General features: G+C 35.9%; 2 protein-coding genes across 3 annotated transcripts; both read right to left on the bottom strand.

The window, feature by feature from the left end:
- Positions 1 to 10,716: 10,716 nt before the first annotated feature.
- On the bottom strand, positions 10,717 to 13,123 carry LOC149394675 (Thioredoxin superfamily protein). Its single transcript, XM_089615429.1, has 7 exons — positions 12,749 to 13,123; positions 12,429 to 12,494; positions 12,231 to 12,350; positions 12,067 to 12,145; positions 11,523 to 11,609; positions 11,314 to 11,376; positions 10,717 to 11,121 (listed from the first exon to the last, which is right to left on the bottom strand). Exons 2-7 carry the CDS (start codon positions 12,482 to 12,484, stop codon positions 11,044 to 11,046), a joined length of 483 nt encoding a protein of 160 aa, XP_089471555.1. The 5' UTR covers positions 12,485 to 12,494; positions 12,749 to 13,123; the 3' UTR covers positions 10,717 to 11,043.
- A 1,665-nt stretch (positions 13,124 to 14,788) lies between these two features.
- On the bottom strand, positions 14,789 to 22,858 carry LOC149394674 (subtilisin-like protease SBT2.5). 2 transcript variants are annotated; one of them, XM_089614964.1, is made up of 11 exons: positions 22,624 to 22,858; positions 21,757 to 22,003; positions 20,644 to 20,788; positions 19,908 to 20,302; positions 19,041 to 19,136; positions 18,879 to 18,951; positions 18,493 to 18,778; positions 17,648 to 17,973; positions 16,916 to 17,183; positions 15,965 to 16,246; positions 14,789 to 15,496 (listed from the first exon to the last, which is right to left on the bottom strand). In XM_089614964.1, the coding sequence occupies exons 2-11, from the start codon at positions 21,939 to 21,941 to the stop codon at positions 15,090 to 15,092; spliced, it is 2,463 nt and encodes an 820-aa protein (XP_089471090.1). In that variant the 5' UTR covers positions 21,942 to 22,003; positions 22,624 to 22,858; the 3' UTR covers positions 14,789 to 15,089. The 2 variants fall into 2 exon arrangements, with proteins under 2 accessions (XP_089471090.1, XP_089471089.1); XM_089614963.1 differs by having other exon boundaries at positions 22,591 to 22,857.
- Positions 22,859 to 24,882: the final 2,024 nt, after the last annotated feature.

Genomic DNA, 24,882 nt, shown 5'->3' with positions numbered 1-24,882 from the left:
GCTTTCAATAAAAAAATTTGTTTCTCAATTTTAAAATATAGATTTTGTTTAAAATTTGACAATTGTTTCCCAAGATCTCATTGTTGTCGCTGAAAATTGAACAATGTTAAAGACTTAGGGCAGTTCAACCCAAGATCGGACCAAATGACTGCGTCCGAACCGGATTTGTAGAAATTCGAAAGTCACGAGTTCTCTCTCCTAGCTCAATAACGTTTTTCGCTCGTCGCGGAGACCTGAGAGTAAGAAGAAGAAGAAGAAAAAGAAGAAGAAGAGAATAAGTTAGAAGGGCGCATAAGCGGTGTCTCTGGCACGCGCTCCGACGATCGACATTAGTCTGATTACTATGAGTGAGGTGGGGGCGTCGTTATTCTTTGAGAATATTTGAGAGAATCAAGCTCGATCATAGTGGAAGCAAGTGCGGAGGTACCTCGGCAGCGCTTCATAACTCTGAAATCGAGTCATTGTGTTGAGAGAGAATCGTGTACCTTTTGCCTCTGGATGAGCGGTCTGTTTATAGTGGAATGAGGGGTGGAGATCCCCCAAATTTCGTGGTGCAAAAAGCGCGTGGAAAGCCTTGGGACGCGCACGTGAAAAGGCTAGGCGCGATGCGTCAGATGGATGGTGCAGTGCACGCTCCTCTTCGAACACCGCGTGGAGCCTGATTCGTGTGTGGCCACGGTGCATGTGAGTGTAGGCTCGGCTTGGGCCCGTTTTGGATGGGCTTTTTACTCCTGTGGGCCCGTTGGAATTTTATGTGGAATTCCTCACAAGTCGTGACGAATTTAATATTTCCGATTTTCTAAAAACAACCGCCAACACTCAGGATGTTAACTAAATGTATATTGTTGAATTATCTAAAACTGTATGTTGTAAACTAATGTTTTATTTTTTTAACTTTATTTTAAATAATATCTTTGTTAGTTTGAGATTATTTGTATAATTTGAAAAGCGACCGCTTCTTGTGTGATACGCATATCAAATAGTTTAGGGGAAATAACGATACAAATATTTAATGTTTCTTATTTGATAAACTCTAATTCTTTTTTTTTTTTTTTTAACGTTGCGATTTAGGACCAGTTTTAGCGACAATTATTTTAAAGTACACGTGGACGTTAAAATTTAAAAGAATGAATGTATAAGTATATAAATATAATGAGTAATTGTGCCGCGATTCCTCTATAATAATAATAATAATAATAATAATAAATGTGTTTTTGTGAATTGAACGCTGAATATAATTTCGCGAAATGAGTTTGTGATGGTTCTGTTAATATCAATAGTTAGGTTTTCATCTAGGTATATGTTTAAGGTTGATATAATCAACGAATTATTAATGATTATCTCTAAAACTTCTTTGATTCGTGGAATTCTTCCTGCATATGTCGGCTGCGTTAAAGAATATACCTATGAATGGAGTAGCATTTTTTTCTTTGGAAGAAGAAGATTGCTATAGAAGAGAGAGAGAGAGAGAGAGAGAGAGAGAGAGAGAGAGAGAGAGAGAGAGAGAGAGTAAACTTGACTAAAACTAAACTGAAATTAATGAACTATAAAGTACCATAGTTTATAAGCGAAGGTTCTTCGTGCAGGAACAATATCTAATTGAAATCAATCATTCTGATGCACAATAATTCAATGTGATAATCTAAAAAAAATCACTTTTTATTAATATTATTATTATTATTATCATCGTCAAAGAAATTACAGTATAAATACTCAATGTTTTGAGTTTGTACACTTATATACTAATTATTTTAAAATTTTACATCCACGTTTCCTTTAACGGAAAGAATACTAACTAAAATCCTAAAACGTAGCATTTGATATTTTTGCATTAAAAAAAATATTTAAGTGTATCAAATCAAAATAAATATTTATGCCGCTGTTAATCTAATGGTTTATAACAACGAAAAATTATGAAAATAAAAGGGAAATGAATACGCTCCAATCTTTGAGCGGTAGTCGGTAGGTATCTATGTCCCTTTTCATGTTTTTATCTTAATTATTAGGGTCGGCTAAAGAACTAACCAAAATAACACCCCTACTTTAAAATTATAGCCCAACTATTAACATATTTAGGAAAATAGCCAATTTATCATGACAATATTCCAATATTCCAATAATACCCTTAGGTTAATATTATTAACTATCATAGTAAATAATAACATCTATAACAAAAAAATAATTTAACAATAACAAAAACTACAGTAAATCTTATTTGTCGTAACAAGAATAACAGTAAATCTTATTTACCGTAACAAGAACAATAGTAAATCTTATTTACCGTAAAAAGAAAACAATAAATCTTATATACCGTAACAAGAACAAAAGTAAATCTTATTTACCGTAACAAGAACAAAAGTAAATCTCATTTTCCGTAACAAAAACAATAATAAATCTTATTTACCGTAACAAGAACAATAATAAATACGATTAACCGTAACAAGAACAATAGTAAATATGATTAACCATAACATTTTTTAGTTAATCTAACAAGAAAAATATCAAAGATGAGGACTAGTTAATCTAACAGTAAATACGATTTATTAATGATATCCGTGAACAATCGATGACAGTAAATCCGACAGTAAATCTTATTTACCGTAACAAGAACAATAGTAAATATTATTTACCGTAACAAGAACAAAATTAAATTTTATTTACCGTACCAAGAACAATAGTAAATTTTATTTACCGTAACAAGAACACTAGTAAATCTTATTTACGTGAACGATCGAGGACAGATTAACCATAACATTTTCTAGTTAATCTAACTGAAAAAATATCAGATGTGATGACTAGTTAATCTAACAGTAAATACAATTTACTAATTATTTACGTGAACGATTGAGGACAGTAAATCCGACAGTAAATCATATTAACCAAAGTCCGTACTCTCCAACCAGTTTCAGCTCCGCGTCCAATCGCTCATTCTCGTACGAGCGTCTCGGCTTCTTGAAGGTCTTTCCATCCGTACAAAAACTGTATAGTAGAGACCAAATTATTCTACAAAATCAATAATTATACATCTCTTTATATGTATTACTGTACATTCTGTGGTAATTAATTAATGCAAATCACATCATGTGGATTATATATCAGCTATAGCCTTGACAGTTCTTTTTTTTTTCTTTTTCTTTTTTTACCTCTACTTCCAATAATCAACTAAAATTTATGCCGATTAGTCCTTGTTCGATCGGTACTCTTTTGTATTCCAGAAAGTTTTTGTTTTCTTCTTTTGGATTTTAGTTTACCACTGGGTTTATTGGAAGGTCTCTTAGTTGCTGATTTGTTCATTAAATGATATGTGATTATCGATTCCGTATGATCGGAAACTCGCTCATCCTCCTCTTCTTCTCGTTATTCAAAACCAAAGCAAAAAACCGAAACATTTCCGATTGAATAATAATAACAAAAACAAAAAAAAAAAGAATCGAATCGAGAGAGCGAACCTTTCTTGCGATCGGCCGACGATTAGCGGAGCAGGAGGCACGAGCCGGATCGTCAGAGAGATAACCATCGGGTTCATCGGCGGAGGGAGATTCCGGGTTTGGGAGAGCCCGCAGCGGAAGAGGAAGAGTGATAATGAGTCGGCGAGAGGCCGAGCGGCGAGAGATCGAGATCGAGCGAGTCGCGGAGGAGCCGTGGAGGGGGTTGAAGGGCCTGGGTAAGGAGGCTAGGGTTGAAGAGAGCTTCCTTGAGGATCGGTTATGGCCGCAACTCATCCTCCGTCGCCGCCGATAATGACGACGGCGATGATCGGCCTCGTAGCAGTGAAATCAACGGCGATCGGCAGGAGGAGGAGGAAATTTCAATGATTTCCACCGCCGACCACGAAGGCGCCGACGGGATCGACGGTGAGAATCGGGCTCCGAGCGGTGAAATCGACGATGATGACGGTGGAGACAAGGAAGAGGGAGAGTTGGGGAGGATTAGGGTACGGATCGCGGTGGAGATGGAGTCGGCGAGGAGATCGGCGGCGGAGGTGTCGGAGGCGAGGAAGGCGGCGATTTTGGAGTGGAGAGCTTCGGAGAGGCTCTGGGAGTTTCGACGAGAGTTGTTGGGGGGGGACATTTTGGGTAATTTAATTTAATGTTGGCTATTGTTTTAAATAAAGGAATAGATTGGCTATAATTTTAAATCCCCCTTCTAAATAGGTTAGTTGTTAACAAATCTATTTACGTGTGTTAAATATGGAGTATTTTTAAGAAGAAAAAAAATATGAAAGAGACATAAAAACTTACTATTTTCAAAGTGAGACAATTAATATCATTTTTTTCAAAATAGAATGGTCTAGGAGACCGATTAATGATCACGTTCTTGACAATACTTGATGCTTTGTAATTGAATAAATATAATGGTGTGTCATACTAAATGGCGTGAATTGTCGATGGACCAAAGTAGAGCACGTAATAAGTTCATCACATTTATAAAGATAAATTTCATTTTCTAGACCCAAAAGTTATGAAAATATTTCAATTAGCACTAGGACAATATAGAGCTTTAGACGCGACAAAAGTGGTGTCTAAAGCTCCCAGAGTCGCGTCTATTTACCTAATAGACGCGACAATGGTCGTGTCTGTATGTTCGTGTCTGTTGGTAAACAGACGCGAGAAGTCGCGTCTAATGCTAGACATAACTTTCAGACGCGACAACTCGCGTCTAAATGTCGATTTTGTTGTTGGCTAAACAGACGCGAGAAGTCGCGTCGAATGCTAGACACGACTTTCAGACGCGACAACTCGCGTCTAAATGTATTCCCGCCTTTTGGCGGGAGAGAAATAGACGCGACTTCTTGCGTCTGAAAAGTTTTGTGAAATTTCTACAGACGCGATAAATCGCGTCTAAATATGTTGCCGCCCAAAAGCGGGAAATACTTTAGACGCGAGAACTCGCGTCAAAAGTTTTGTTTTTTTTTAATTAATTTGTATAAATTTTATTTTGAATTAATTTAAATTAATAAAAAAAATGTATATAAATTAATAAATATGATATCATAAAAGTCGTAAATATTTCATAAAAACTAATATAAACGTCATACGATATTTATCTGAAATACATAACAAAATAGTGCAAAATATCAAAGTCTATAAGATGCACATCTACGTCTCGGATCCTCCCGGTCGCCCTCCTCCAGGTCCCGCTCATCTCCGTGCTCCCGATCCTTTGCCCTTTGAGCTCACTTTTGTTGTTGTTTTCCCTTTGCCCTTCTGAGCGGAACGTTTCACTGATGGTGGATCAGGAGTAGTCTGAGTCGGACGTGTCACTGATGGTGGCTCAGGAATCGTCTGAGAAGATGTCTGCGGTGAATGTATCCTTGCCTGCGTAGGAGTCTGCTGTGAGGCAGCGCTACTCCCTGGCTGAGTCGACGGACAGAACTGTGATACCATCTGCGCTACGTCGGGAGGTAAGACTGGAATATGCATACCAGGAATGCTTGCAGCTTGAAGGTTTTCGAGGAGCTTTCCTAAGAAACTCGACATCGATATCAATACTCCAGGCGGTCCTTGTGAAGCAGAAGAAGAAGCTTGACTATCGTCGATTCGTTGCGCATTGATAGCCGATCCTCTCGGGACAATCGAGCCAATCCCCGGAAGATGATCAGACCTGGCCCCGAGAACCTCACGCATGGCATATCTCTCCCACGCCTCCAAGTCTTCTGGTAAACCTTGGTCAGTGGCCTGCCGCCCTTGCTCGTCGACGAGCGCTTGCATCCTATCCTGTACGCGTTAAAAATATAAATTTAAATTTGTTAAATAAATATTATTAAGTAAACAAGTTATTTTAAAACTTACATATGCCCTTTTGTACCAATTGGACTTTTAAAACTTATTATTATAAATCCGTTAGTTAAAAAATATCCAAAATTGAACTTTTGTACCAATTTTGGACGAAAATACCCTTAATTCAAAATAAACCATCTCTCCATCTATTTCCATCTCTTTCATTCTCACTCTCACTTTCTCTCCACACCAAAGAACACCAAATCCGACGTGAGCCCCATTCCGACGCCCAACCACACCAAATCCGACGAGTTTCAACGCCCACCACACCAAATTCGACCGAATTGGAAGTGAAGTTTTTTTTTTTAAGGTTGATTTGAATGAGATTTGGAGGTTTTTTTTTTTTTTTTAATTTGGGAATTTTCCAGTTTAAAAAAAAAAATTCACCTCCAAAGATGGATTCCGACACGTTCCGACGAGTTCCGATGGATTCCGACACGTTCCGACGAGTTTCCGAAACCCTCAAAAACTATGGAATTTTTTTCAAAAACAATGCGAAACTCTCAAAATCGAAGCTAAACATATACCCAAATTCCTAAAATAAAAAAAAATATGGGTTAAAAATGAGATGATTTAAAAATGAGAGGAATATGGGTTATTTGAATTTCAAAGACATTTTTGTCCAAAAAGTGTCCAAAAATCTAATTTCAGATATTATTAAACTAATGGGTCTAATCTTGATATTTTCGTTGTTTTTAGGTTTAAAAAATGAAATTTCTCTATATAAATGTATTCTCATTTAATCGGAAAAAGTAAGGTAACCCACTTAACGGTACTAAATCAGCTCATAATTAATGTTGCGACTTATTCTCTGACATGACAAATGACATCAACCAACAAGTATTTGCAAGGGACCTTGAATTTAATCGTAGGTGGTTTGTGAAGACTTATTTACAATGTTTGTTTTGAAGTTTGAACAATATTTAGAATAAATAAATCATAAGAATATCAAACAATATTTTGAATAAATAAATCCTATCCACATCAAAATATGTGTGAAATAATATGTTCAATACCCATAGTGAATAAAACAAAACCGTGCATGATGATTTGTAAGTAAACCTTTGTAGGACCAATTAAAATCATAATCAAATTATCAATTAATGAAGAAAATCATAATCAAAATGTTATTTGAGTGATCATTTTGATGCTTTGTTTCTAATATTCTTTATCCAATAACTGATGCTTTGTTTCTAATATTCTTTATCCAATAACTATTTATATAACATATTATTCGTACTAACCAGTAATGTCTCCATAACAAGTCAGTAATAACAACTTCATATTAACTTGTCATTTATCAAAACTTGTCATGTAACTATTACCCGTTAACAATATTAAATAATATATATACAAAATAATAATTTAAAACTAATTAATTAACTAAATATCTAAAGTTTTAAGTTTTTAGCAAAAAAAAATTAACCCTTATTCATCAGTGTCAAAAAATTTAACCCTTATTCACCAGTGTCAAAAAATTTATTGACAAGGTAAAAAAAACGCTATATACATGTATATATTGACATGCAGTCCATATGTATTTTTAAAATTTTTAAACTATTTTATTAATTTTAGAGAAACCTTATTAGCTATTTTATAGCTCCATTAGTTTTTATTTATTTTTTAGTTATAACACCCATAATATTAACCATTACAAAAACACGAGAGACAATTATTCCGTAACATCTATGGATTCATGATTTGAATATTCGGCGGTTTGAGGATCTGTAATCTTCTAAATCTTTTATAAGTTTTAGTATGTGTTCGGATAAATTAGGTTTGAGTGATTTAGTTTCGGTTTTAGATTTAGGCCATAGTAATTTGGAAAACCTATAATATGAAATTGACTGTTGTCTTAATAAATGATAGTTTGAATAATTTTTTTTTTTTTTTTTTTTAAAGTAGGGTAATTGGGGTTTGTACTTAGGCGCCCTATTATTTTAGACGATATTCCTTCAAACCTCCATTTTTAACTTTAAAGATACGATTAATTTTCTCCATTTATTTTCTATGTTGACTAGTAACTTTTTGTGAAAGAAATATATATATATATATATATATATATGTTTTTAGAAGTCTATTTGTTATTTTCTCTCTTTTAAATATATACATATAAAATATTTTTATTAACTAGTTAAATTTTTAAAACTTTGGTTGGTTGCTAGTTGGTCTTTCATTTTTTTCTGATTCCACTTTGATACAAGCATCAATGTTCCTTAGATTGACGTTGAGGCAGATGTAATGACTCATTAATCAAACGTTGGTCTTCGACTCATGCTTCTTAAATACTCCTGAATTCATAAAAATAAATAAATAAAATAAATACTGAAGTAAAAATAAATGAAATGGCAGCTTGAGTTTTCACTTATAAACTAAATTAGTCTCTTAGCGACGCAGCCCAAGAAAGAACAACCTCCGGTAAACTACTATTAAAACCGCAAACTTTGCGAGGCAACATCGAGGAATATTCATAGACTCAAGAACATCAAAGGATAATACCGACAAGACAATTTCCCGGAGAATTGTACCAAGGTCAGTCATCGACACAGTCCCACCTTTAAATATATTCTAGGTTGAATTTTTATTTTATTTTGATTATTAGTGAATAATATTTAAAAAAACTGGTTGTAATGAACACTATTCTGATTTGAACTACAGAACTTCTGGTATTATTCGTGTAGGAACGATTCGAGTTCGGATACATGTGGAATACGGAATATACTAGCACAACAATATATATGTTTTTGTGGCTCCAATCCAGACAGTTTAATCGACGAGAATGTAAAACGAATGAGACAAAGAGTTTTACATAGGTTCGTATCAATCCGAAGTTACAATGATTACAAGCCCTCACAACTTTTTTCTTTCTCTTTTTGATTTTTCTCTCTAAATTGTTCTAGGTTATTTTTCCCTCTTTCCTTCTCTCACCCGCACTTTCTTTTCTCTCCCTTATATTTGTTTCTCTCGGGTCTGTCTATCAACAACACAACCCGCATGTATATATAACAATACATAAGGAAATAAAGAAACAAAGAAAATAAAGTGGGGCCCACATTCTTTTATAGCGACACACTCACAAATCTCCACCTTGATTTTAAAAAGAATTGAGAACAAACAACAATCAACAACACCGAGAACCTCCACCGAACCACTCTCCACGCCCTCCTCTAGTAGCTTAACTTCGCGACGTTGATCAAGTCGCAACAATGCCGAAACTTGATCCTCGTCACCGCCTTCGTAGTCATATTAGCCGGATTCTCGTCCGTATGCACTTTCTCAACAACCACGGACCAGTCGGCGACCACATCTTGAATGAAGTGTAGTATTATGTCGATGTGCTTCGTCCTCTCATGGAACATTTGGTTATTGGTCAAGTATATCGCGCTTTGATTGTCACAAAATAACTCCACCTCATTTCGTGCAATTCCGAGCTCACCGATCAACCTCTTCAATCAAAGACATTCCTCCACGCCTTCCGTGGCGGCGATGTACGCTGCCTCCGTCGTAGAAAGTGCAACTACCAGTTGTAATTGCGTCTTCCAACTCACCGCACAACCAAAAAAGTGAACACATACTCGGTCAACGATCGTCTCTTGTCCAAGTCACCAGCAAAGTCCGCATCAACATAACCTCTCAACTTCGTCTCACCTTCATTCATCCTTCTAAAGAGTAAACCGACATCCAAAGTTCCCTTGACGAACTGAAGGACCCACTTCGTTGCCTCCCAATGCCCTCTTCTCGGGTTGGCCATAAACCGGCTCACAAGGCTAGCCGCATACACTAAATCCGGTCTTGTGCACACCATGGCATACATGAGACTTCCAACGACACTCGCATATGTGTAATATTTAGTATAAATTAACAATAAATTATTCAAAAATATAATATAATCATTATAAAAAATATATATATAATAATGAATAAACTTCATTACATAGATAGTACAATATTTTTCAAGGGTATAAATAATACACCATTAAAAAAAACATAAATATGAAAATTACATACTATCTATTAAATTAATGACTATAAAAATAAAAAATTAGCATACTAAATTATTTAAGTTGTATTGAATGAAATAATAAGCTCTTAACAATAAAAAAAAAATAGTTATTAAACTTAGATTAACTAAAATATGTGTTTTTAATCATAGATTATGAATTAATTAGATTATAATAATACTTAAATATTTGGTGTAATCTTGACACCAAATGAACAGTGTTACAACCAAATTTGGTATAACAGTGTTCATTTGATATCAAGATTACACTAGATAAATATCATATTCATGGAATACACTTTCAAGATGCCTTGATCGTGAAATGCTAGACACGCAAGACTCAAAATCTCATATGGTAAAAAGCGTGGAGGTTCGAATCTTCTTCAGTTTTAATATTGAGAATGCTAATTGAATTGAAATAAGTTAGGCAACAGATCACAAAATATTGGTGATCTTCTCTATCAATAAATAAATAGCGATTCTCCAAATTTGGAGATAGCACTATTCATTGATGCATATCAATATTTTCCGCCTGTTTTTGGCGATGCTTAATAATACCTCGTCATCTCATTTCGTTAATATTTTATAGTTTATAGTCGTTATTATTTAGCTTTTCAATGTCACAAGATATTATGTTAACAACATATATACAGATATATAGTTTAATATGTCTAAACAGTAATGTTATACCTAATGTTTTATACATCTTTGCATTTATAATAGCATATTTAGTTGGAAAACATTAGTGTAATCTTATAGTGAGCGCTGCGCTTCTTCTATGCATATAAAATAATTTAGGGCCCCAGGTGTGAAATTTAATGATGAACATGCAATGGTCGAGAAATGTCAGTTTGATCGATCGATGAGATCGTTCTTGACAATGCTGAATGGAACAAAATTGGGCACGTAATTAGTTCAAGAATTATAAATGTAATTCATTTGTTGCGAAAAAGTAAGGAAACACACTCATTTTGAAAAAAAAAAATTATCAACATTATGAACAACATTAACTAAGAAATATAGAATGCAAATGTTTTACTCGCAAATCGCTTGATCAACATCATGAACAATCAAAACTGAGATCTTACCAAATGTTCCAGAGACATTTCATCAGGATTAAGAGAAATCAACGCATCTAGTATGTTCTCTTTGGAAAAAAAAAATTAATGAAATTGAATAGATTCTAATTAAAGCAACATCTCGAGTATAGCCTCTCTCACAAAACTTTTATTTTTAGATTTTAAACAAGTCGCCTCATCCTTTTCAATTCCGATCCGATGAGTTAATTCTGTGACGCTTGAAAAACTCTCTAAACCCGTACAAGCTAACATCATAGTTGTACTGCACATTTCATCAAAACATAATCAACAAAAATCATACGGCCTAATCTTATCTTCACATTACATAAAAAAAATAAAAATAAAAAATTACATTTTTTAAGATTAAGTTTATTATTATCGCGAGATAAACAAAAAATCTAAGTCTCTGGTTCAAAAGTTGATTTCCATGTCTAAAGGTTCGAGCAGAACTTACAGGAATAACTTTGACCGAGTATTTGGTAATATTTGGATCGATAACCCGTCCTTCATTAATAGTCTGCATCATCCAAATATCATCACAAATAAAACAAAATTATATCAACATAAATCGTGATTCCTCGATTTTTGTTACAAAGTATATGTTCACACACACACACACACACACATATATATATGAAACAGGGTAAAGAAAAATGGAGTTACCGGTTCTGGAGTGTGAAAGACTTCGATGAACGGGTACTCTGTTTTCTCCCGCGAAAGACAGAAACCCGGATATTTCGGACACTCGACCTGAAAAAAAGATTCGACTATTAGCATCTTTATTTTTTTAAGCTCCGAAAAATAGAGATTTTGAAGATAACCAAAGAGTCCCTAAAGAGTGATATGGATGACGAAATCCAAAACTCAGTTCTAATATCAGCACCCCCGAATAACAACTACGGTCTTTTGAAGAAAAAAACACAAAGAATAAAACAAAATAAAAACATCAAATCAGCCTACGACTAAAGAAGTAAAGCAATATCTCAAAAATAAAAATTAAAGAAATTTTTCTATCAACGATAGTTACTTATAGACCCCTGATAGCTACATAGATCACCTAATTAGTCTAAATAAATTAATAAACCTAAACCCCGTCTAACACCATCATCACTTGGAGAACGCGGCATAAAAAAAAATCCGGCTAAGCAAAGTGAGTGAATCAAAGAAAACTTGATGTGTATATATAATATATATACATATATATTACACGTATAAACTTGACGTGGGGATCGAACTCGGCCGCGGCTTCCTCTAACACACTGTCGAGACGCTTGGTGAGATTGCACCTGAAAGTAAAAATAAAGATAAATATACACATAAATATTTAAATACGAGAGAGAGAGAGAGAGAGAGAGAGAGTGAGAGAGAAACTTGATTGTGAAAGCTGCGACGACGGGATGGCCTTCGTTGAGAAGATGGACAAAGTCTCGTTCGGAGGTGAAATGGATGACCCGCGATGGACCCAAGTCCTTTGGATAACCCGTGTAGTACCTTCAAACACAAGAAATCTCACTATAAAAATGACTCTTCATTTCCATATAATGAACAAAGAAGTATAAAGGCACGCACTTGCTAGTTCCTCGGAGATGACTCATCATTGTTTCGAGAAACGAAGCCTCTCCCATCTTTCGATACCTAAGGGCAAAGAATTTAATGTATTCAAGGCTTGTAATTGTATAGGTATATCAACAACTTTCTATGCGGAATTTCGTCAAACACGTTCAGTGCATAATTCGAATCGACCGAAACCAAAGACACTTAAACACTGATACATATCACAAAAAAACACTAGTAAACACTAATTCGGGGACCCAAAATAAGAACGAACCCTAACTTTATTCCCAAGGAATCCGAGTTCAGAGAAATGAAGAAAACAACGTTTCTCTTACCTTGAGACGCGACGATCTCTCCTTCGCTGTACTCGCAACTCCGGCGAATCTGCGTGCGTCGACCTCTCGTGTTCTTCTCTCTCTCTCTCTCTCTCTCTCTCTCTCTCTCTCTCAATCTCGTCGTCTCTCTCTCTCTCTCTCTCTCCCGATTTCCCTCTCTTTCTCTTTCTCGCGTTTTACTTTTCTTCTTTCTTTTCTTTTTTTTTTTCTTCGAGTTTTACTTTTCTTCGAATTTCCAACGCAACAATTTAAATAATGTTGCAGTCCACTCCTTTTTCCTTGGAACATAATAATTCATCTCCCGAAAGGCCAAAACATCGAAAATATGACCGGTAAATTATTTAAAATCATTTTCTTATCGAATTCACTTCACTTAAAATGCATATAAGGTCAATTGAAATTATCTTTTGCTTCCGTGACTCTTTACAACTTATCGAGAATTTACCAAAAACGTTTTTTGATTTATTAATTTACTCGAGACGGACTCCAGACTTCTCGAAATTATTTCAAAATTTTATTGACTTTAAATGTCCTTGTATTTTGGAGAATTGTTGTGGGTGTTGTAATTGCGTGATTACTTGTACACGTGCATTGATATTGAGATCTACCAAACACACGGGTAGTATTAGGAAAATTGCATTGAAATATGGATTGTTCATATAAGTCCATTGTTGTACTTTTACTATTTTTCATATAGTGAATTTCATTTCCACTTGGCACAATACCCTCCAGAGCAGATGACGTTGCACCGAACTTGGTTACCACATTATGTGTCATTTTATTTACGCATTGTTTATTTGTTTATCCATCTGTAGTATCAGAACAAGTTGTCGCATACATTTACTCAACATTGTATGCAACATCTTGACTCTGTCTAAATAGAATTTCATGAAGTATGCCAGAGAAAGCCAGAGTCTTGAAGAAATTCTTACTGCACTAAAGTCAAAGGCTATTGAGAACCAAGCCTCTGAAATAGTAGAAGGGTTTATAGGGTTTATTGTGTTGTTAGATGGATCTAGTATCTACTTGGTATCGTATGTAGATGACATGTTGATAGCTTGTCATGACAAGTCTGAGATTGAAAGGTTGAAGATGAAAATCAACACTCACTTTGAATTGAAAGATCTCGGAGCTGCTCAGAAAACTCTTGGAATGGAAATCAAGAGAGATAGAAATAATAAAGCTATTTCTGAGTCAAACATAGTATTTGGCTAAAGTGGTTAAGAGGTTTGGAATGTCAAACTCCAAAACAATTTTGACACCTCTTGAAATTCACTTTAGGCTAAGTACACATCAAAGGCTGAGTACGAATCAACAGCCACAAATAGATGAAGATAAAGAATTTATGAAGACTGTTCTATACTCCAGAAGCTGAGTTCATCGCCATTACTGAGGCTGTGGAAGAAGCATTATAGCTTAAGGGAGTTACATCAGAGTTTGGTCTAGCACAAAAAAAGTCTTGACAATTTTTTGTGATAGTCAAGGGGCAATACACTTGTCTAAACATCAAGTGTTTAACGAGAGGTCAAACTAAATTGATGTGAGAATGCATTTTGAGGGTGATGTGATCAGTGAAGGTGGTGAAGATTGCTACTGAGGAGAACCTTGCAGACATGTTGACCAAGACGGTTCCGAATGACAAGTTTGATCATTGCTCGGACCTGATCAACTTGTTGAAGTCTGAGTGATGAGAAGACCTACACTAGTTGATATTGGAGTCATGAAATCAGGTGGAGATTTTGAAGAATTGGTGTCATACTCGGTTTACTTGGGCAGGAAGCAATCTTGGTGTTTATTGCTTTGAACGTTTCAATGGCATTTCGCAAATAGTGTTATTATGTCTTGGTTTATAAAAAGACATGCATTTCTATTGGTAACGGGTAAGATACATAATTGGTATTGGGAAACACAAGTTCTTGGATTGGAAAATACGAGTGAATTGAGAGAATTCCTTTGTGCGAGTAACAGCTTGTGAGATTGTATTAAAACTCGATTAGTGGAGAAGGCAGGATTAGGGCGTTTTGACCATATATTACTGAATGAAGAATGAATGAGACTCGAGTCTTGCCATATATTACTGAACAAAAAAGTGCAAAACTCAAGTGGGAGAAGACTGAAAAAGGCCTCACCCATATATCACTAGTCAATTCTTTACAGATTACATATAATTTTTTTTTTCCCTCTCCTCCTTCAGACAAATAATACATCACCTAAGCCTCCTCTCTCTCTCAATCTTTTATTCCCACAAAGATTATAAAGAATATATCAACCATCCACCACCAAAAAAACAAAAAGATATATTATTATTATTATTATTATTAATAATATGATTAAGGCGATCCTAACGTTGATATCCCATGGCTACGACGGGGATTCTGACCTTGTGACCCCGGTTTCCCTTCATGAGGACTTCCCCGAAGGAGTAGGCCCCGGTGAGTGATCGGACGGTGAGTGTGACCGTGAACTTTCTGGAGGCTCCGGGCCGGACCGTGAACGCCTCGGGGCTGGCCTCGATGGCGACCGCGGGAGCCATCCTGGTGCTGACCACGTAGGATTCCTCCTCGGCCACGTTGGTCACGGTTCGGGTCACGGTCTTGGTCCCCACGAGGTGGGCCACCGTGATGGACGGCGTGTTGAGGTTCCACGGGCGCCCTATCGTGTAGTTGCACCGCGAGTTCGTGTAGTTCCTTATCTCGTGAGCGTCGATCCCGGGCGTCGTGCATAAGAAACCCAAGTAGTCTTGGAAACCTGTGGTTCAAGCCGAATCCGTTTTAAAAACATGTCGTTATAGCGTTGTTTACGTGGTGATTCGTGTGACCAAGGTTAGTCCTTTTAAGTCCCTAACTATGTTAGATGTAGAGATAATAAGAAATTAGTGACAAACCGAGTATGTATTTTGAAATCTTGTCAAATGTCGTGGACCACTTAATCATTTTCGCTAAATAATTTTTAATTTAGTTATGCTAACAAATTAGTTATAAAACGAGTACCTATTTTGAAATCCCATCAAATATCGTGGACCACTAATCATTTTGCGCTAAATAACTCATATAGTATAGTTATGCTTTTTTTTATGGTTTTTGTAGACTAAAAAATCATGAATGAATAAAGTTCAATGCTTGTTATACTCGGTGCTAAATATTTAATATTAAAAGTATTCGTTATTTTTTGCGGAATTTAGTGATGACGAGGAAGGGGACGTGGATGGAAAAGCACCTGCATCGAAGATGAGTCCGGGATCGAGGGCGGCCCGAGGGTTGACGTGGCCGCTCCCGTAGTCGAACGGCGTTGCAGTGACGAGCTTCATGATTTGAGTGTCGGAATATTGTTGGGCTTGAATGCGTTTTCCGGCTCTGTCCATAGTGGTCGATGTCGTCATCAAAGACGATTTAATCGCAGCCGGGCTCCACCTCGGATGCTTCTGCTTTATAAGAGCCGCGATCCCGGCTATGTGTGGGGCCGCCATGCTCGTACCCGATATCATCGCAAACCCTTCGCCTGTTTAAAACCACACGTTACGTCTCTTAAATACCGTCCTCAATGCAATATCTATATGGTCTTGGAATATCAATAATGAATATCTATATGGTCTTGGAATATCAATAATGACTTCTCTTTAGAATTTGGTTCTTATTTTATTTTTATTTATGTTTTTTAACAATTGCATATTTATATATATATATACATATATATATATATATATATGCATGGAGACGAAAGTTTCAGCAGATAGATAACCTGTTTTCTTTTCGAAATAATTTTGGTTAACTTAAAAAAAAAAAAACACTTACTAGCCATTTAAGTATTAAAGAACAATTCTTCATCTCTTGCGTATGCATAATTGCCCCGTAGACAGAATTTGAACCAAGGGGGACATATATGACAAAAAAAATATATAATTTTAAGAAAATTCAGGGGTGTACTAATTTTGTTTTTCTATGAGGGCAAATATGAAAAAAAAAATCACATAGTTTTGGGCTAAATATGTAAAACAAAATGTAAAAACAAGGGTAAAAAAGCAATTTTTGAAAGTTCAGGGGGGGCATATGTTCCACCTGCCTCCACCCTTGTGTGCATAATAACCCAAATATATGTTGCGGTGAAATTAGAAAAGTCTGACACTTGGGCCACTTTCTAGGGAAGAATTAAAAATAGTGAAATTTTTACCAACATAGTTAGGCTCGTCCGTGCCATTTGGAGACCAAGCAGCCCAAATGAGAGAACCGGGAGCGAGAATATCGGGTTTGAGAAGATCCGCTTCTTGGAAGCTGAAATCTCTGATGTTCGGGCCTCGAGCAGAGTAGAGCGCAACCTGCGGTGCTGATTTGTGGAGTATCGGCATCAAACCGTCTCCGATGCTTCCAACGGCTTTGAAACTCTTCACTCTTCCGACCCAATCTCTCGATGTAGAGGCGTTATAATAATCTATGAGATCCTGGAAAATAGTCATGACATGCCAAAAAGCACCGGGAAATAATAACGTTAGTCTGGATTAAGGCAACATAAAACGATAAATGAGTTTTAGCACAAATAGTCCATGAATTTATAAGTACGCGGCATTTTGGTCCTTAATAAATTTTAATTAAATTTTATGATAACCCAAAACACACTAAATAAATAAATAACTCATATTTTTGGAGTGAGATTTTATTTTAATGATACTTTTTAAAATTCAAAACATATATAAGTTTGTAGATATGTTTCAACTTGTCTAGGTGTTGAATTTCGTCAAAAGAGTTTGATATTTCAATGAGAACGACAAAAACGCTAAAAAAAACCAATTGTTGGAGAATCATTTTACTCAAAAACTAGTAACAGACCAAAATGCCTCCCGAAAATAATTCAAAGATAAGAGAATCCCGGGAACATCTGTGACACTATCAGAAGAATAGGAGATACCTGTGACTTTGTAACATCTGTGATGAGAATCCCGGGAACACCACAGGGAACAGGATCGAACTTTGTTCCCGGAGAAACGTTTTCCACTGCGAGAACAAAGCCAGCTGCTCCGAGAGCCCTCGCTGTTTGCGAAACTTTTTTTATTGACGCCGAGCCAACGACGAAATTGAAGGAATAGCCACACAGAAGGATTTTTCCCTCGACCATGTGCTTGTTAAATACTTCGTGCCTCTGACAGTCTGAAGGGCTGTACTTCGTCGCCGATGAATCGAGCAAAACATCGTTCGCAGCAACTAGTGTGAATGTCCGATTCAGAGGAGTTGAAGCTGGAAAAAGGATACTCAGATCGTTAAGACACATAATAGAAAAATGTTATATTCCCTTATCAGCTACTCTGCAAAATATGACTCCTAGGCCAAAGATATGAGATTTATTTCAAAGAAAGGAATCCATGAGACGAAAACCCTGATACAAACTGATATTTTTCTTTTGGTTTAATTGATATACGAAAGGAACGAAATACAACACGTGATATCAGACTTTTGAGAGGTCCGTACTCTAACGTCTCATACAATTTTCATGTCCATTTCTACGCTAATATCTCTTATTTATGCGCTATATAGCTTCTAAGCATTATATATTTATTCCCCTAGTTATCTCCTTTCATTCTTATACCCCCAATATCTAGTGCCTAACAGAACCGTAAAAGTCGAGTCTTTAGCAAATAGCCACCAACACTACCAATGTAGAAAGTGTAATCATTGGGTCATTCCGAAAACCTTTACTACTCAAAGAGTGTTGCAGATAAGAATGTTGAATATAAAAAAATAAAATAGAAAACTTACGAGACAACCCAAGTCCGGCTAAAATTTTTCCGTTTCCGAGGAAGAGATGATTTTTGTATCTACGGTCATCGACCGCAGCGGCCACCGATGCGATCCACGGGCTGTAAGAGACCATGGTTTTCTGGAAAGGACCTCCATTTCCAGCGGCTTGTGCCACAAACACTCCGGCTTTCACCGCCGCGAGAAGTGTCGCGTCGAAAGGATTCAAAAACGTCGTCTTCGTCGTAGATGTCGGACTGTTCGGTCCGACTGAAAGGCTGAGAATATCCACTCCGTCAAAGACAGCCTGTCCATCAAATAATAATTATAAAAATAATCCCGGTTAAGAATATGCAAATGTGGTGTAGTGGAACGGGAATTCGGTTTCTTGAATTTGTCAACAATACCTGATCGATCGCTGCAACTACATCTGCAACAAATCCTCCAAATAGTCTATAGAGTGCTTTGTACACGGCAATCCTGCACATGAAAGATCAAAGTGTTCTTGTTACGGAGAAATTTGATTACTTTGTAAATATATCGGTTACCAAGTTGAAGTCAGTCCTTACCTAGCACGCGGAGCCATCCCACTTGCTTTTCCGACATCGTGACCATGCATTCGGACTGGAATTCCGTTATTTCCAGCTGCGATAGCCGCTGTGTGACTGGCATTTGATAACAATAATAAAGAGAAATAAATAAATACTCGCTTAAGGGATAGATAAAGTCAACAATAATTTGGGGTGGGAACTAATAGACATTTAAGATTTTCATTTCGTTACTGCATAATATTACCATTCACCAAAATGATCAAAATGCTTTCAAATTCAATGGGAGCTAGCACTATTTTTACTGGACCCAAATGTCTTTTCATTGTTTATTTGTAATGCAATTATTGCATTCGGTGACCAGAGGTTTCATTATCAATGAAAGTTTAAACTGGGTGTTTTTAAAAGACTTTTACAGAAAGAGAGACTGAATGCAATTCACATGTACAGTCGCAAAGTATCCAGGAAATAGAGACATTTATTGAAAACACTATAAGTAGGTTTTGTCATAGTTGGTTGAATCTAATGGAGGTCCAAAACTAACATGGAATCATCCATATTTAATGAACTCGAACAAGAAGCCCATCCCAAAATGTTCATCGTGCTCATGAGGATTCTAAAATAATGACCGTAGAAAAACCGTATTGCAATACTAACTGTATGGGAATGGTTTCCTTCTAGCACTTACAGAACAAGCATAATAACTTTTTAGCAGTCGGGTTACCAAGTCAATATATATATATATATATATATATATATATATATATATATATATATATATTGCAACACCCAGATGTTCCATTTACTCTCACAAGATTTTGGTTCAGAAAGTCTCTCCGTTCAAAATGCATTTTAGTCTCAATGTGACTAAGAGTTACACGGCCTAACCTTCCATGTCCATCGCCATCCAGAGGGGACGCAAAATCAACTGAGGGGTTGAATTGCCCGGAAGCTATAGCAGCCTTCGCGAAATGCTGGGCTCCGATAATTTTCCCGTTGCAAAAGTCCTTGTTCGTATCGGGGTTGATTTCGCATTTCCCTCTGTACTTCGGAACGGGCCCGTATGGTTCGGAATGGTGGGTCGAAAAGCTCGGGTGATGCGGGTATATCCCCGAGTCCACAAACCCGATCACGATATTCTCTCCGGCTCTGTCGAAGCCGCCACCGGTGGGCCATACTCCGGTCGGGAGGCCCAAAAATTGCGGGGTGTGGGTCGTGAGTCGCCTCACTTTCCAGTCTCTCTCGACCGACTTCACGCCCGGGCCGCTTCTCAACGTCTCTGCCTAAGAAATACAAGAGGATAATAAGGAAATTATGGTAATGAGAATGATCATGATTCATAATGATGATGATGATTAGGGGTGTTCTTGATACGCACTGAAATTGTGATATTGATTGACGAGGAAACACAAGGGATATCGGAGTTCGAGAGTTCCGTACTCTCCAAATTGAACACGAATTCCTTACAAACTACTTTTCAGATTTCCTTTTCAATACCATTTCGCTACTAGTTTTTCTTATTCATAGACTAACCTCAATTCTAGATATTTTCTATTAACCCTAACATATCTACAAATTACTCTAGTACCCCTAATAACCCGGGTCCTAACATTTTGAGTTTCACCTGTTCGGGGGAGATGTGAACTGAGAAGCCGTTCACGAGATGCCGATAGCTGTAGAGCTTTTCGTAGGTCCCGCTTTCGAATAGCGAGCTGAGAAGCGTATCGTGTTTCAACTCGAGGTGGCGAGAATATGCGGTGACCAAGTCGCTGCATGAAGGCAAAACATTACTTTTCTGTAAATGGGATGAACTTTGATACGAAGAATAATTATTATGTGATTGAGAAACAGAAAAAATGCAACGCGAAGAGACTGGATCGCTTTCGATGCAAAAGAATTTCCTAATATAAAATGTCAGTTATTCACATGTGTAACGGTTTAGAGAAGCAAAAACAGAGCACCGATGTAAGTTAAGATGAAAGGAATGTTGAAAGAGAGATTTGTTCTTCTATGCATTTCAAATAATTGTTTACAGAAGAAGTTGATACACAACTTCCTCAAAATAATAGCTCAATTAAAAAAATCATTTTCTCATAGAGCCTGGGTCCAAGATTTTAACTTATTATAAAAAGTTTCTAAGCACATCTTAAAATATTGCAGAAAATAAAAACAAAAAAATAAATATCAAATTCTCAATTACAAGATATTAACTTCATTATAATCACCAAAATAAGTGATGCAAATCAAAGGGTCAACAGCAATCTAGAGGGGAAAAATAGTTAACAAACAAAGACTTTGGAGAACATTAAAATACTCATTGACCTTTCTTAATTAAGCTTAATCATCTACATATTTATATCATAAACTAACCACCTTGCTAAATCAATCTCCTATGGAGGTATATGTATAATAGAAACAAGGCTTTCTCATCCTTCTACCATAACTAACAGATATCATAGCTAATCCAAACAAAAAAAACACCAAAAAGCTCTAATCCATTCTTTGAGGTCAGTGTCACAACTTCAAGGTAATTAAATTAATAATATGTGAAAGAAAAAATCCAAACCATTACCTCATTGACCCCACTTGGAACCAAACTCAAATGATTTCAGAAACCGCCAAAAAAAATAAACCAAGAGAAAAACTGGCCAGCATTGCCTGACAGTGATGTCTATATCTTCTATGATCAAGTGAAATAGAAAACAAAAAATTTATAAAAAAATAAAAAATTATTTACCTAGTTGTATCGATTTGTTCATCATCAGATTCCACAGCAGTGGCTTCAAACCCATCGATGTCTCCTCTGTAACTGATTATGGGCTCTCCTTCAATGGTTACAATGTAAACCTCTGATCTCACTGAACCCACAACAATGGCTAACAATACTATCGCCACACCAAATCCAAACCCCAATGCTCTCATTTTTATTTAATCTTTTTCAATGATTTAAGTCTGACACATGAAACTTCAGCTGTCTGTGAGATCTGTTCCAATAAATATCACTGTAAAAGTTAGATAGATTAAAGTGGAGAAATGATAATATAAAATTTAAAAAAAGAAAGAAAATCAGGGGTGAAATGGATTGAAAATAAAAGAAACCATTAAAGGCAAGTGCTTAAGAACTGAGAGAGAGAACATAAAAATAGCATTCACGCAATAATCGAACTCAGAATCTTAAAAGGAAATAATATATGTATATATATAATAGAGACAAAAAAATAATAGTTTAAAAAAATGAAAAAACAAGCTTGCTCACATTTCTTATGAGATCATGTGAATCTGAAGAAGCTCAAAAAGAGTTAAATGAACGAGTAAATAGTGAGTGATCAAAAGTAAGAGAGAGATATAGTGATAGAAAGCAAAAAGCTTCAATAACACACGAGAATAATACTCACTCAAAAAACAAAATTCATTTAAACTAAAAATCACAGAGAAATCTCTTCATCGAGAAGCAAGTGAGAAAATCCGAATCAAAATCAATATTAATAAAAAAAGAGAAACGAAAAGCGAAAGAGGTTTGATTTGTAAGCGATCGAAGCAAAGAATATATCTTAGATCCCCTAAAACCTACCTGAAGAAGCGTGGAAAGTAAGCAAAGACTCACACACAGAGGTCAACGAAGAGTCGACGCAACGGACGGCCGTGATTCGACCAGCATTGCCTCTGAAAACCAGATCCTACGGCTCACATTTGGTGGTGGCTCTGATCAATTTAGAGAGAGAGAGAGAGAGAGAGAGAGAGAGAGAGAGGATGAGAGAGAGAAAGAGAGTTGATTGAGTGAGTGAGTTCGGTGATGGTTTTAGGGTTTTTATTTTAATTTAACTTTCATTTTATTTAATTTATTTCGTGGAATGATAGGCTATTCACATATATATACACACATACATGTGTGTATATATATAAATTGTAGTACAGTGTACAGACAGTAAAGCGAAGACGACGGAGAGAGAAAGTGATTGACAGTAATAAATTAATAATTATAGTAATTAGATTTAGTTTGTGAAAAACAATAAATAAGATATTTAATTTGCTTCTTTTTATTGGGTCGTTGGGTTGGGTGGGGAAGAGCATTTGCGCGGGTAATAACGAGCCGGGCGGGTTTTGGGTAAATGACCAAAATGGGCTTCGAGGGGTATTGTAATAACGGTAGACCCACCGGAGAGCCTGTGTACGGACATCTTAGCTGTTTCGTCTGTCCGGTTTCAGACGGACATTGTATTACTATTATTATCTGAAAACTAACATATATGAATATACATAAAAAGAAATACAAAATGAAAAAACTAGCATTAATGTCTTAACCCAAAAGATAGGAATAAGTGTAATTTTAATTATAATTAAATTAGTCTTACTTACGTGTCTCAAAATGACACAAAAAAAAACAAAAAAAATTGGTTTTGTCCGAGAAATTTGTTCTTACACTAATTTGATTAATAAACTTTCAAATATGATATGTTGATCCCGACCACGAACTTCATATGTAGTATGAAAGTATATATGGGAGTATTGTCAAAATTAGGTTCTAGTAAGTTGGAAGCAAATAGACTCACGATGAATCAAACACGCAAATGACTCTTTTTTAACACTTTGATGAGCAATTTTAAGCGACTAAAACAAACAAAAAAAACTCGTACAAGAGAGACTAACTCAAGCCATATAAAGAAACAATTGGTCAGTAGTGACATGCTTTACAAATAAAATCTTGAGAAATTGTCCATTTGTCACAAATTTCATAACATTTTCCCACTTTCCACCAAAAAACTAATTTGGCTCAAAATACCACCGATTAGATGTCATTCACTATTAGATGTCAACATTGTTGACATAGATGGTGACATTTTGGATCAAATTAGTCTTTCGGTGGAAAGTAATAAAATTTTATGAAATTTGTGACAAATAGGGTAATTTCTCTAAAATCTTTATTGTTGATCCAAAAATTAGATTCCCGAAAAAAGAAAAACTAGATGTCTTGATCAAGCAGAGGTCACCAAATGCTTAGAGAATAGATAAATGAGTAGATCAATAAAAAAAACACATCATAGCCTTATAATGCCCACACACCTCACCTTGAGTCTATAGACAATCGTTGTTTAACCAACAGATGATCAATCTGACAACTCTCATATCTCCTCATAAATTATTGACATCACTTGAATAATTTATCCATTGCTTTGATGTGATCTTGAACCTAAGTTATAAATTTATAATTCTCAAGACCTTAATGTCCAATTTGTCCTTGTTTGACATATAGAGTCCACCTTAAGAGGGCATACTAGAGTCTTAGTATGAAAACGGTGTAGTTTGGAATAGTTATCAAGGATAGTCCCACATCGACTGAGTATTACGATCATGGGCTCTTTATAAGACTTGTGGGTTACTCCTCTAATTACCAAATTTGGTTTTAGATGGAACCCCACACCTTTAAGAATAGTTTATTGTTGGCTCTTTTAGCTGATATTATGTAATGTACATGTTTATTCTTTTCATTGGACGGTTAAGTTAGTTACAAACATATTTAAGCTTGAGCTTATACTCATTTTTTACTAAAACTATCCATCTTTCTCTAATTAACAGAAAAGAGAATTGAGAGAGAAAGAGTGAGAGAGAGAGAATCTTGACTCAACCGAATCTTGTTTGACTGATTGATTGAATGAATAACCAATTCGGTTATTGGTGTATAAATACAAGAGTAAGATTCTACCTCAGCCGTTGATGTACAAACAAACTCTATCTAACGGCTGAGATTGAACTTATCCTAATATAACAGAAAAGAGAATTTGAGAGAGAGAGAGTGAGAGAGAGAGAATCTTGACTCAACCGAATCTTGTTTGACTGATTGATTGAATGAATAACCAATTCGGTT

The sequence above is a fragment of the Urtica dioica genome, chromosome 5 (assembly GCF_054948205.1).
Source record: "Urtica dioica subsp. dioica isolate 48M chromosome 5, U.dioica_male_clone48M_v1_H2, whole genome shotgun sequence".
Lineage (NCBI taxonomy): Eukaryota > Viridiplantae > Streptophyta > Magnoliopsida > Rosales > Urticaceae > Urtica > Urtica dioica.
Note: the sequence above shows the minus strand (reverse complement) of the source record. Positions and strands in the feature narration are given on the sequence as shown.

What these genes read in the sequence shown, in the direction of transcription:
- LOC149394674 (XM_089614964.1), bottom strand. Translation starts at nt 21,941, where the DNA reads ATGAGAGCATTGGGGTTTGGATTTGGTGTGGCGATAGTATTGTTAGCC. An exon ending in GAACAAATCGATACAACTAG is followed by an intron (nt 20,789 to 21,756) that starts GTAAATAATTTT and finishes GCCTTCATGCAG; the next exon opens with CGACTTGGTCACCGCATATT. An exon ending in GGGATGGCTCCGCGTGCTAG is followed by an intron (nt 18,952 to 19,040) that starts GTAAGGACTGAC and finishes TTTCATGTGCAG; the next exon opens with GATTGCCGTGTACAAAGCAC.
- LOC149394675 (XM_089615429.1), bottom strand. Translation starts at nt 12,484, where the DNA reads ATGGGAGAGGCTTCGTTTCTCGAAACAATGATGAGTCATCTCCGAGGA. An exon ending in TCTTTCACACTCCAGAACCG is followed by an intron (nt 11,377 to 11,522) that starts GTAACTCCATTT and finishes TGGATGATGCAG; the next exon opens with ACTATTAATGAAGGACGGGT. An exon ending in ACTCGGTCAAAGTTATTCCT is followed by an intron (nt 11,122 to 11,313) that starts GTAAGTTCTGCT and finishes TGAAATGTGCAG; the next exon opens with TACAACTATGATGTTAGCTT.